Source organism: Lampris incognitus, chromosome 1, assembly GCF_029633865.1.
Source record: "Lampris incognitus isolate fLamInc1 chromosome 1, fLamInc1.hap2, whole genome shotgun sequence".
In the NCBI taxonomy this organism is placed as follows: Eukaryota; Metazoa; Chordata; class Actinopteri; order Lampriformes; family Lampridae; genus Lampris; species Lampris incognitus.
Genome location: NC_079211.1, coordinates 31,739,437 through 31,753,375, shown reverse-complemented (window position 1 = coordinate 31,753,375; position 13,939 = coordinate 31,739,437). Strand labels below are relative to the sequence as shown.

Genomic DNA, 13,939 nt, shown 5'->3' with positions numbered 1-13,939 from the left:
TATTCCACTCAGGGTAATGCACAGCTCCAGAAAAAAAACAAGCAATTCAGGATCAAACACGGCAGGAAGAAGAAAATCTTATTTTGCCTGCCCCTTACTCAAACATAAATAAACAACAGAAAGCGCCATATAAAACGCAACTTGACTGATTGATAGATGGTCTGTCAGTCAGTTACGCAACAACAAATACTTACAGCAACATGAGAAATAAAAAAAGCAATATCAAAAAGCCACGCACAATAATTCACAATCAACCGAAAACCCATTACCTGACAACTCCATATTGTCTAATTACTCTTTCCTTATACATGTTCTTGAGTTGAAAGATATATATATATAAAACCCTTTAGATAATTCTTCAAATAATTCCACACTTTGACGCCACATACTGAAATACACATCTGCTTTAAAGTAATACGTGCACACTGATGTTTAAAATTGAATTCCCTTCTATGGTCCTCTCAACTAAAAACAAATAATTTTGTAAATGTTCTGGTAATACTCTGCGTTTTGCCCTGTACATGACCAACACTGTCTGTAACTCAACTAAATATTTAAATTTCATTCATCCTGACTTAATAAACAGTCCGTTGGTGTGTTCTCTTGGATCCACCTTATGAATAATTCTTACTGCAATTTTCTGTAATATAGAAAAGAAAAGAAATATAGTCTTCGCGGAAATAAGGCGTCGCTCTCTGGTTTGGGACAGAGAAAAAGTGTCAAAGTTATGCTATGAGCTGCCCAACTCAACCATTTCCCCTCTAATTGAATTTATGGGCTTTGAATTCAGTTAGGCTTCAAAATGACGTGTTTGCCCACAATGCTATACTATTTTATCATCCATCAATCCAGCCATCCATCCAGCCATCTGTACCTACTTAATTAACTTCAGTTTGGTTTTTTTTAATACAGAGTTTAGAGAGTAAACTCACACATGAAGAGAGTTGCATTTATAATCTCTGGAAAATATCTTAGTATTTATGTTGTAAATGTGCGATCTGATTTGTCTCAGTCTATCCCAATTATAGTTACTCAAAATACTATAGTGAATTCAGTGGGCAGCCGGGAACCGCCGCAGCCGGAACGTGAACCCTCGTCGCCCGCACTATATTAACGAGTCGACGAGAGGATCCGACCCTTTAGCAAAGGGCCAGCGAGTCTAGTTATCCGTGGTCATTACATTACTCCCTCCTTCGGGAAGCGCGTCCCTACGCTTCATCATATCAGCTCCTTCAAGCCTCTGGGCGCACGCACTTCTAATGGCCTTACGGTCTCACCATCCCACTTCTGACACCACTGTAGCGAATTCATGGAGCAGCCGGGGCGCGAACCCGGATTTTCTGCACCACAGGCGATTACGTTAACCAGTCAGTGTATCTCATAAAACGGTTCGTGTGATATCGTACGAAAATTTATGCACAATTTTTCGTGGACAATCCTACGAATGTCCACGACACGAGCGATTCAGAGTGCCTGCGCAATCCTCTGCAGTGCAGAACAGCTTCCCTCCACTACAGGTAAGGAAGGCTACATGTTGAAATTGCGAATGCAAATAGCTAGATTGCCATGAAACCAGTCGATTTTGTCAACAACAAAAACGGTGTTTGACAAATTTGACTGATCAACCCAACTTCACTTGTTAAGATTCTGTAAGATTTGAGGATTTGTAACATAGTTAGGATAGCTAGGCTAATGATAATGCTTACATATAACGTTAACCAGTTTTTATGGAAAACATAACTCTAAGTTTAGGGTTTGGGTCAGGGTCACGTGATCACAGCCTAGCCCACGATTACGTGGGTTACATACGAATTTTAGTGCATTACTTTTCGCACGTTTTACTACGACCAGGGAATGAGAACAGCCTGAACCAGTCGACTAAAGGGTTCGACCCGTTAGCCAACTGGCTAGTGAGTCTACTCATTCATGCTCGTTACACTACCCGCCTTCTTCGGGAAGCGCATTCCCGCGCTTCAGCATACCAACTCCCTCACGCCTCTGGGCGCACGTACTTCCGATGGCTTCACGGTCTCGCCATCCCACTTCTGACACTAATGTAGCAAATTCAGGGGGCAGCCGGGAACCGCCGCCGCAGCCGGGAAGTGAGCCCGGGTCGCCCGTGACTGCGCTAACCAGTCGACTAAAGGGTCCGACCCATTACCATTAGCCAACCGGCTGGCGAGTCTACTCATTCATGCTTGTTACAATACCATTATATCAGGCTAATAAATACTTGATGAAAAACTGCTACTTCAACAAATACATTACAATGTCTCTTTTTTAACACAAGATTTATAGTACACTTTGCCCACATTGCCCACCATTAATAATAAGGCTATGTTTTAATAGATGTTATTTTTTGTTTCTCAAATGAATATTTGATGCATTTTAGGTATAGGTTATGTAGCATATATTGTAATTTTGAATACATTCCTCAAACGATTCGAATGACAGCTGAAGTATATCTTTTATCATACTATGGCTGGCCACACTTTTTCAAACTTGACCCAATGATATTACCTGGGCGCTGTTGTTTTCAGCAGCAATTTCAGAGACCTGGAGAACACCTTATAAATCACCTGACATGACATGTGGTCTTGTACTCATCCCCAGATTATTAACTACCTTTCAGTTTGATGGAGAGCGTTAGCCCAACTGCAACCTGAAGCCTTCCACAGCACTGGAAGAAAAAAACAAAACCCTTCCCCACAGTTTGACCTTCAGTGTTTAAGCTAGCATTTTAAATTGACTTTACTTTGAAAAAGTATGCGTCATGGGTGAAAAAATAAAAAAAAACCCACAGTAGATTAATACCAAGTCTTATGTCCTGACATCTAAAATGGTTGCTTTTTTTAAACAATATCCACGGAGCAAGTTAGGTTTGAAAAAGAATGCTGTACATACAGTTATAGCCTTAGGAGGCTGGTATGCTACTTTTTTTTACCGCCATGTAAAAAGTAAAGTCATAAAAATTCAGAGACGTTTGTTATAAAAATTAATCAGTTGTAGTCTACATGTGGTATATGTTTATATTGATGTGCTTATCTAGCAGTGTAGCAAAATAGTTATGCATATTATTTGCAATAATATGACGACGCACAAATGGCATGTCACATGCCATTTGTGACTTAACATCCCACAAATGCCGTAAATTTTCCCCCATGGGATAATGTCTTTACAAATGGCGTGCCAGTTGTTTGCAATTCAACACAGAATGACACAAGAGACCCATAGTGGCAGAAACATATTTTCACAAACTGTGTACCAACAACACAAGATCTCAGATGACACATGTTGTTCTAACGTCACACACACACACACACACACACACACACACACACACACACACACACACACACACACACACACACACACACACACACACACACACACACACACACAAAATGTGTCAGAAATAAAGCACCTTTCCTTTCCTGGGCAGCCACTGATTGCTGTTGGAGAGTAAACATTTGTTAAGGCCCTCTGTACAAGCAGAGATAGGCTGAAGTTGAATTGACAGGGTCCTCTGTGAATTGCGTCTATGACGACTAGTCCATCACGTCAAAACCATTAAGAACGAGACTGGGTGTGATGATAATGTATTGATCACACTGTGATGGATAACCAGGAAACATATAAAAGCGACGTTCTTAGACAGGCTTGGGTAGTCCAGACCTGACCTTCAACAGATAGTCACCATGCTTTCTGCAGCACTATTTTACGTTTTAGCTGTATTTTGTTCTGCAAGGACACATGCTTTACCTCTATACTCTGAGTCCAACTTGGAGCCCCAGGCAGGTAGGAAAGACAATTTGCTCATATTTTTTAATTTTATGATGGTATTGCTTGTCAACAGTTGACTTCACAGGCAGTCATGGGACATTTTGGGTGAAAATTACACCATTCCATCCTAAAATGTCTCCTTTATCATGTCAGATACCAAAAAAAATCTGCTCACAAATTCTACTTGGCTAAAAAATGAAATCCCTAAATACCATTTGATAGCATTCAGGTCCAAAAACCTTTTCACCAATTATCTTATGCATTAAAACTCATTACTTCTGCAGAATCAACCCTCTTGGTTAACTTGCTTTATTTTTTGGCATTGGTTTTTCTGACTCTTTGAAAATGTTACTTGTTTTTTTATGTTTGATGGACTCCGTACATGTTGTTTTAAAAACAGTGCCACGCAAGGTTTATTAGTTTTTTTATTACTACTATTACAGTCATTTTTAATCGATTGAATATGATGACAACAACAATGAACACTACTTCTACTACTACTTCTACTACTGCTGCTGGTGCTGCTGCTGCTGCTGCTGCTATTACTACTGCGGATAATGATGATAATGGTAATGATGCATTGAATTTCAAATAATAAGAGGCAGCCATTTTGTTTTGGTAGACTTCCTACAGAAATTAATGTCAGAGGTGGAGGCTGGTGCGAGCAACGCTCAGGGGTCTCAGACGGAGGTGAACGACTTGCACCCTCTCCTGATGCAGCACAGTGGTGGCAGGGACTCTTGGAATAAAGGTAAAAACGGTAAAAAATTAAGACCAAATCTTGGGGATAGATGAGTCACGTTGTGATTCCGCCACTTGTAGCTACTCCACGTAATAAGGTTTTCTTTTCTTTTCTTTTTTTTAAACTTTCCATTCCTCCTGTTTATGAAGGGGCAAATGATTTTGGACAACAGGATAAACTGGCCAACATGGTGAGTGAGCATACTAATTAATGATGGAGATAGCGTACCACCGGGTAATGTACTTCACCATTCACCTTGTCATCACCTTTTCATTGATGTGTTCTAGGTTGACGACTTCAAAGAAGTGGTTTTGAAGCTGGCGGCTGCTGACAAGCTTCGCTCTCAGGGTTTCTTCAGGTCAGAGGCAAGCTTGCCTAAAACCAGCAAGAGAGGTGAACAACTCGCCCTTTAGCTACGCATGCGCCAGGCCTCTCCTGGCAACAACGCCATTTTTAGAGATACGACTCGAACACGGCTCCGTGTCGTAACATGTCATGTTATGTCAGAGTGTTTGACGCGATATCTGAAAGGACGTTATTGTAATGCCTCGAGGTGGTTAACGTAATATTTATCTAAGGCCTGTGACAGCGGGGAAGGCTGCTTACAACTTGCCAGGATGCGAGTAGGATGTGACGTCATCAATTATGATAGCGATCAAATTCAATCTCGCCTCTAATTTGTATTTTATTGTTCTCCTGACAGCATGTTTCTGGAAATACTGCGTGACCAACTAGGGCTACAAGAGCAGAAATGGGAATGAATTTGTCATCGCTTGGTTGGAAACCCCTTCACTCCATGCCAAAAACCAAGAATAATAATAAAAAAAGATGAATAGAAGTATATTTTTGAAGTTGAAATGCTCCCCCCCCCCTGTGGCCGCAAATAAATTTAAATTTACCACATGAATCAGTTGGAAAGCTTTATTTTTAAGACGATTGAAGATGTAGCTACATGATTATGTAAATGTCATGATGGTTAATTAACCTTCAAGGGAGCGTCTTGATTTGGGGCCAATGGCTTGTTAACCTTTCCCCACTAGAGAGCAGTATAATGCTAGATGTATATGCACACACGCATGCGCAACCCGCGCGCGCACACGCACAGAGGTAGAGCGAGAACAAGAGACCTGAATTAAGAGATAAAAAGCATTTATTTTGTATTAGTGTGACAATAAGACAGTGGAATGATGTACTCATATATAAGATAAAGTAACATTGGTCTGGTATTGCTTAAAAGTAACCATGAACTGTTTCTGAAGGTTTCTTCAACCACTATTTTGAGTCACACTAACATAATCAAACATACTCCTGTAAGAGCGTTTTAATCATAAACAGCATAAAATATCTATATTTACACTATAGACAAAAACAAATATACTAAATTAGATGGTCTATTGCACCCTTGGCCTTTTTAATGTGGCATAGGCAAACCATTTGTCAGCAGAACGACTACGATTAAACAGACTATAAACTACGACACATAAAATTTTGGTTCAGGATGTTGTACTGCTATAACAGGTGGATATTTGTAAGATGGAATGGGAACTGATGTATTACGTTCCCTTATAAGAATTCGTTTAGCTGGGTGTCAGAATCCATGCACAGTTTTCAGTAGATGGTGACTTTGGGGAGAAAGACGACGTGGCTTCTTTTTATTTCCTCTTGTTGGCCACACTAAAGTAAGCCTTCTCAATCTCAATGTTGGCCGGACACGTCTGGCTGAACTCCTCTCTCTCGTTGGCATTTTGAAGGTAGCGCCACACACCCGTGAACTGGGCTGGGATGTCAAAGTCGCAGTACTTCTTGGCAGCAATCTGTAATGTCAGGGAAAAGGGCATGATTGTGGGATAAAACACGCCGAGAAACCCACCAAATCCGTAAGGATTGTGCTCTTCTGGATGGTTAGTGCAACCAGCATCTGTATGAGCAACAGCAATGCTGATTACTGAACGGTTTGCTCTGTCAGATGAGTGAACCAGGAGAAGGCCATCTTTTACGCACATATATGTACACCTGATCACCAATGCTTCTTTCCATTTATTTTCCCCCAAATGCAACAATGGCATTTTTAATATTACAGTAGCATTTCCATTATCTTGTTTGAATATTACTACGGAGGGTTTTACAACCTGACATGTTTTCTTTAAAACATCACTCCTGTTCTTCAAAACAACTTGCTCACATTGGAACCTGAAATTACATAAAGATAATTTCTTTCCTTCTTTCCTTCTTTCTTTCTTTCATCATTAATGAAAACCTTCGAAAAAATTGTTAAAAACCTTGTTTTGTTAACTGTGCATGGAAAACTTTATCCACTGCAATTTGTTTACCAGGCAGGGAGAGGTGTGGAGGATGCAAAGCTTTTTATGCTCAATAGTCTATATAGAAAAGCCGCAACCTCATGCCAGGGTTTTGGTTGCTGACTTTTCATCAGTTATCAATATGATGCAGCCGCATCCTCTTGGTTGCTATGGGATTTTAATTTGCCTCACCAGCTTTTGTTGTGGATCGTAGACTTCTTGACTGACAAGAGATCAGAGGGCGTCAGTAAATGGCTCTCAGACTCTGTAGCTGTTCACAGGCTCGCCACAAGGAAGCGCGCTTACACCCTTACTCGTCATGATGTGAACTGATGGACGCAGGAGCACTCGGGAGGGCAGCTATTCGGTCAAATGTTGTGAGGACACTGAGTCCCTGACTCTTCTCCGAGGTTCAGATCAGTCCACGGGAATGCTCTCACTGATTTCACCTCTTGGTGCGAGAACATCTCCTTGGACTTAACTGTTTCTCAATCCAAGGAACTGATTATTGATTTTAGATGTAACATATGTAGCCAACGAGTGCATCATACGTAGACTGCCAGTGTGGAAATGGTTACATCATACAACTATTTGGGTGCTATTATCGATGATCACCTTAAATTTGATGTGAACACTGAGGCTATTCACCTTCCCCGTAAACTAAATTCCTTTTCTGTCCGTCCCGTCATCCTCTGCCACTTTTACCAATCTGTTACTGAGAGTCTTCTGAGTTTTTCTTGTATCTGCTTGTTTCACAGCCTCACAGTGACAGACAGAAACAGCATTGTTACAATCTGTTCTAAGATCACTGGAGTGAATCAAGGCGATATGAATTATCTTTGCAATCAACAAATTCTCCAGAAAACAGCAAGTGTTTTGGCTTCTTCTGGACATGTTCTTACAAGTGACTTGTCTCTGTTACCATTAGGGCGTCGTTATGTTTTACCTGCTTTTAAAACTAACCGTTATTCTCAACGCAATTCTACTACTAAATGCTCTGTAGTTGTTTTTATAATCTGATCGTTTTATTTTTTACTATTGTACTTACTACTATTGTACTATTTATTTTGTTTAACTAGCCCATCAATATTATTAACAGCTTATATATCATATATATTTTATTCCACACTTAGCTCCATGGAGTGTTATTATTTATTGTTTGTGTTATTTGTTTGTATGCTACTGTGTTTTGTGAAACACAAACTGCTCCAAATAAATTTCCCCCAGCGGGATTAATAGTGTTGCTTGTATTGTATTGCATTGTATTGTTTCTATCTATCTATCTATCTATCTATCTATCTATCTATCTATCTATCTATCTAGCTAGCTAGCTAGCTAGCTATATATCTAGCTTTATGTCTTTCTTTCTTTTCCAAAATCTTTTAAATAATATTTCACATAAGGTAATGAACAATACAAATGTCCAGCATCAATGTTTCTATCTAAAGCATATCTCAAACATCAAACAGCGTCAAAAACAAGACAGGGATTGTAGCAAAAGAAAACTACAAAACAAAGCTCACAAAACAAATCACACACATCTGGCCTTTGTCGTCTTTCAGGAAATAATACGGCTAAAATATATATCAAAATAAACAGTTTCAGCTGAATAAACCTGCAGCTCCAAACCTGTAAAATAGCAACTACAATCGATTCGGTCTGGCATGGATGGAATCAATAGATTTTTTTAGGAGTACTTGCGTTTGTCTAGAATGGTAACCTTAGATTTGCAAAACTCTCGCGGGATTTTTAACCAACCTCAACCCAACCTTAAAGCTTACCCTGCGCATGTGCGAGCGGGTGCGAGAGTTTCACAAATCCGGGGTTACCGTCTACAAACGAGCGGTTTTTTCTTCTTTCTTTCTATTCAAACGATACATTTACAGTGATAAGGTAAACAGTAAAACTGAAAACTTTAGAACTCTAGAAAACAGTGAGCATACATCCGTGGCAGACACCACAAGATATCTCTTTGCCTGGTGTGCTGTCTCACCTTGATGACGTGTAGTTTGGGCAACAGGTTGCAGTCTGCTAAAGTTAGGCGGTCGCCGTCCAGGAACTTCCTCTTGGAGACGGCGATGTTTTCTCTGGAGTTGTGGTCGATCTCCTCGGGAAGCGGGGAATTCAGGTAGTCGTCCAGACGCTTGAACTCCCGCAGCAGGTTTTTCTCATGAACTGGCGAGACAGGGGCACAGGGATATATTTCAACGGCTTGGTTATCACTTTTTTTTAAATTATCTGACTTTACATACTACGTGAATATTCTTTTGCATATATAACTTTTTTTCTCCACAACCTGAGGTTCTCTGTTTTGTTTGGTACATTTTATATCAGCATGGGTCATGAAAGGTTTGCTTGAAATATATCTTATTTATCCAGGGGTCGATTCGTAAGACAATGAAATATTCAAGGGGTCTGGTGGGGATAACCATCAGGTGATGGGCAGAGGGGGTCATAACCCCCCCTCCCCACAATCCTTTAAACCGTTGCCATAGGCCTACGTATTAATCATGGACGACTTTCCTACACCGAGTATATATATTATTCGATAGCTCAAAAACAAGCGAACCCCCCCCCACATGGTTTAGTTCTGTGTTTTGTCTCCCCTTTTGTTCATATTAAACCCCAGCACAGCACATTTATGGTATTACTTCACTATAATCTCCACGGAACAGCAAAATGGATAGAATTCAAGCATAGATCATGGACTTCTTCACAAGGGATAACATTACTTGGTTATAGATATATCTAGACGTGTCGCCTAGCACCATTAAACCCAAGGGGAACGGAAAGGGAGGATGGCAGTTTTACACAGGATTGGTCTACTTTGTCAATTTGTTTCACGTGGAGCGGATCGCATCCCCCTTGCATCCTCCTTCAAATCAACCCCTGGATGCACCACAGTCAACTTACAGCTGTTATTCGGACTGTTCTTTATGAAAGCGGAGAACTTTGCAAAAATGTCGGCGCCCACGTCAAAGGACTCCTTGTTGAGTGGGCTGAGATGAGGATACCTGTGGAGGAGCCTGGGAGTGAGCTTGATTCAAAGACAATAAGCTTGTTTCTACTTTAGCTGTGCATCTGTGCTGATAAAGTCCACAATACCTGGGAGGGGCCAGTGTTTGTTCAAGAAACTCCTCAATCTTAATGAAGTCAGTTTTGAGGGTGCCATTATAGAGGAGGAAAGGAGGGTTGGTCCCTGGCGCCAGGTCCTTGAGCTCTGCTGGTTTCCTTTAGTGCACAGAGGAGGAGGAGGAGGAGGAGGAAGAAAGAAAGACAGGTAATCATGCAGCACTATAGTCACACAAAGCACAATGGCTTGATCGAAAGCTTCAAAATGGAGGATGACATTCTGGATTCTGTGAATACAGTGGTTATCAAGGCTGTCAAAATCAAATGTGTCGTTCTGGATTAATGATTTCAATACCAGCTGTTGATACAGTTAGAAGAACACTGAGGTGGGAGTGGTCCACTCTTTGACAGGCCAATGTTTGTTATCTCTGGATCACGCCACAGTTAGCGTCATTTCTAATTGTCTTGATCTTATTTGCACACCAGTAATAGCCCTGAGAAATTCACACAAGAGAGGCCTAATCAAAAAACGTGTTTGTTCAAAACCAATACGGGCCTCTTTGTACATTTAAATGCTTTGGTTTGAAACGATCCGCCCTCTCCCTCTGTTAACACCCAGCAAGTACCACCCTTATTAACAGCCGAAAATGGTCTGGATTTCCAAAAAAACACGTAATTTCTCTCTATCACTTCTGCAGAATTTTGATGTGAAACTCCTTTAAATCAAATGTTCAGGAAGTGTGTATGTGAGAGAACGAGTGCTTACTTCCTCATGTCAACAGTTGTCACTGTGAACTTGACTCCTTTCAACCATAGTACCATAAACAGCCTTTGACAGAATGGGCAATTCCCCACATTCTCCCCATCATGTCCTGCCTGTAGACAAAACAAAAAAAAAAAGGAAAAAGGCAGGGTTCAGATTACAGTGCTATTAGCTTCACACACACACACACACACACACACACACACACACACACACACACACACACACACACACACACACATGCATGCAACATGGACATATAAGATTAATACAAATTTGATATGGCCTGTGACAGCCAATGAGACTTCCACAATGCCCCGAGCTTATCTCCTTATCCCTTCAGTGTTTATAAACCAGAGATATTTGAAGTGTCAGGCATGTCTGAGATATCTTAAGGGCCTGTCTAACATAGGAGAGGAAATGCAGGCATTGTGTTGGAGAGGAAGATAACTGACATCAACATTCACTCGCCCTCCTCAGCACACAACACATGGCAGCAAAGTCTGACAACAGTACCACCTGCTTAAACCTTGGCTGTAACATTAATCTGATAGGTCATCAGTATGTTGTTGTGAGTGATTAAATGATGAATGTATAGTGAATGATAGGAGAATGATATGCAAAGTTCACTGTCTTTTTATTAGTTTCTCTTGTTCTTTCCCTTTGCATGCGAGGCCCTGTTAACCATGTGCTATCTATCAGTAAGTATTGTGATACTATGTAAGTGTTTGATGCATTTCTAGGTCGATGCAACCCAAACAACTGTGTGGACATTTATAGTACCTTGAGAATAACTAAATTATCTGTAGTTACTAGCCAAGAACACTGTTATAGTTACTGGATTTTAAAAATGCCCTGTACAGCATGACATCTATTTATCTTTTAAAATCCAGCATATATACATTTAGCACAAAAAGTAAGGAAATTTGGGTTTGGTAGATTATTTCTTTGTTGTAACAATGCTTCTTGGCAATAAATCTTATATCAGGCACCTGATTGTCAGCACCTGGGGTACCAGAAGCTCAAAACAAGAGTCAATAGCAACAGCAAAATAAGCTGTTTGGCATTGGCAGAGAAGATTTGGCAAATTTTTCATGGGCGCAACCCACATACTCAGCTCTGCTGCTCATCCCACAAATGCATGTTCCTTACAATTGAGGCACCATTTAAAAGGGAAATAAACAGGCTTTCCAACGGTATAAGATTTATTGCCAAGAAGCATTGTTACAACAAAGAAATACTCTACCAAACACAAATTTCCTTACTTTTTGTGCTAAGTATATATATGTATATATATATATACTTAGTGAGTCAAGCAAATGCCATAAGCAATTATCAGCTGTCAATAAACCTACCAGTAAAGCTATATGTATGCATATATATATATATATGTGTGTGTGTGTGTGTGTGTGTGTGTGTGTGTGTGTGTGTGTGTGTGTGTGTGTGTTATGTTTATTTACATCTCGTCTGGTCCGGGTTATGTCCAGATGGGGGTGTGGGTGTGTCTGGTTCAGGCCAAGGGGGCCACAGGGTCTTTGCTCCTTCTGGGTGTGTGGTGATAACGAGGTCTATGGTGTCTGTTGTCTGAGTTTGCTGATAAAAAGCCACTCTAATGCTCATAGAGGGTTCACATGCATACACATCTGACGCATTTCGTATTTGTGGATGGCACACATGGAGTCGGGAGTAATCCTCTGACTGATGGTGACAGTACACCCATGCAGGTCTCTGCCCATTTACGATATCAAGAACTGATAAGTGAACTGTAAATCTGGGTATGATTCCTGTGTTTGCCCGGATCTTTTTAAAGCACAGTCTGGGGCAAATTAGGGAATTATTTCATAGTTTCTCTACATTTGATCTGATTGTTGGTGTTGCATTCCTTTGACTATGATTTACAATGCAGTAGACTAATGCATCACATATCTGGTTTGAATCAACATTCAGTGTATTAAAAAAACTGCCATTGACCCAAAATGCAAAAAAATAAAATGACCAACCTTTATGAACAGCTCGATGCTTGGTTCTTTTTCTGAGTTTTGTCGCAATGCCATGCTGTCCAGATGAGATGTCCTACACAGAGTCAAGTCCAAACAACCAGTCCCCACAAATGCCTGAACTAGATTCAGTGGATTCACAGCAGACGAAATGATTAAAAAAAAAAACTGGAGTGGAAAAAAAGAAGTGAAATCTAGTAAAATGCCTCTGACTGGGGATGTGAGGGTGAAGAGCACAAGCTGTTTCTTTTGGTTTGTTTTGTCTGAGGGATTCTTGAAGGCTATCGCTCTGAGCACACTTTAGAAGTCAGAGGAGAGGGAGGACTCAGAGAATGGGCGGGGGACTCCTCATATATATACCCACTGCCAAAATCTGTCAAGAGAGCTTAAAATAGAAATTACCGCTTAAACAATATGCTAATATCACTGTGTGACTCAAAACACACATATTTCAACAACTGATGCATGCCATTGAGCTTCCAATAATGAGGCTGTGTTGTTACAAGTTGGAAACTGGTGTGTTTTCTTGTCAAAGCTCTGCTTCATACAAAGCCTCTACTGTGCAATAAAGGACACCGAGAGCAGGTGTGGACACCTCATTTAATTTTGCAGCAGAAAGGAACATTCAGCTCCATATATACCCATTCGGCTGAATAAGGACTTAGGTTACAGGAATGGGAGCATCACAGCCTGAATAATATGTATATGATGTAATATTTTGTCCTATAATGAATTAGAAATAAAACGTACATGTTGATTTATATATACAATAAATTAGCTTAGTCCTGTTGTGCTAATATATATCTTAAATATATATTACAGACATATATATATTATATGATTTTATATATATATATATATATATATATATATAATATATCTATCACAATATATATTGCTATTACACGACTCCAATATCACCATAGGGAGTGTTTCTTGGCAGGTGGGGGAAGTTGAATGAGTCTTATTTGAATGCTGTTTTCAGTTTTCATGCATCATGTATAACAGACACGGCTAGTTGCCAACACTCTGCTTTTTCCTTTGGGTAAAAGGAGGAAGAAGATAAGTTTTGTTTTTGGTCACTGGCAGGAGCTGTTTGAGCAAGAAAGTGACACTTTTAGGAGCCGTAATGGTTTGTGCTAAGTGGCCAAAGATTTGTGGCTGTTTTTTCCTCTCAAAGAATGCAATAATCACCGAGTAGTGTTGGGGAATGAATAGTAAAGGTGAATGAGTGAATGAATAAATGACCAAATGAAAGCATAAACAAATGGATATTGTTGAC

General features: G+C 40.2%; 2 protein-coding genes across 2 annotated transcripts; one reads left to right on the top strand and one right to left on the bottom strand.

Moving 5' to 3' along the window:
• The first annotated feature begins 3,698 nt into the window (after window positions 1–3,698).
• urp1 (urotensin-related peptide 1) lies at window positions 3,699–5,260 on the top strand. The gene is made up of 5 exons (XM_056278078.1): window positions 3,699–3,798; window positions 4,406–4,534; window positions 4,675–4,715; window positions 4,813–4,918; window positions 5,229–5,260. The coding sequence occupies exons 1-5, from the start codon at window positions 3,699–3,701 to the stop codon at window positions 5,258–5,260; spliced, it is 408 nt and encodes a 135-aa protein (XP_056134053.1).
• A 397-nt stretch (window positions 5,261–5,657) lies between these two features.
• On the bottom strand, window positions 5,658–12,969 carry clic2 (chloride intracellular channel 2). The gene is made up of 6 exons (XM_056283509.1): window positions 12,661–12,969; window positions 10,664–10,773; window positions 9,931–10,056; window positions 9,739–9,839; window positions 8,819–9,000; window positions 5,658–6,339 (listed from the first exon to the last, which is right to left on the bottom strand). The coding sequence occupies exons 1-6, from the start codon at window positions 12,712–12,714 to the stop codon at window positions 6,178–6,180; spliced, it is 735 nt and encodes a 244-aa protein (XP_056139484.1). The 5' UTR covers window positions 12,715–12,969; the 3' UTR covers window positions 5,658–6,177.
• Between the last annotated feature and the right edge of the window lie 970 nt (window positions 12,970–13,939).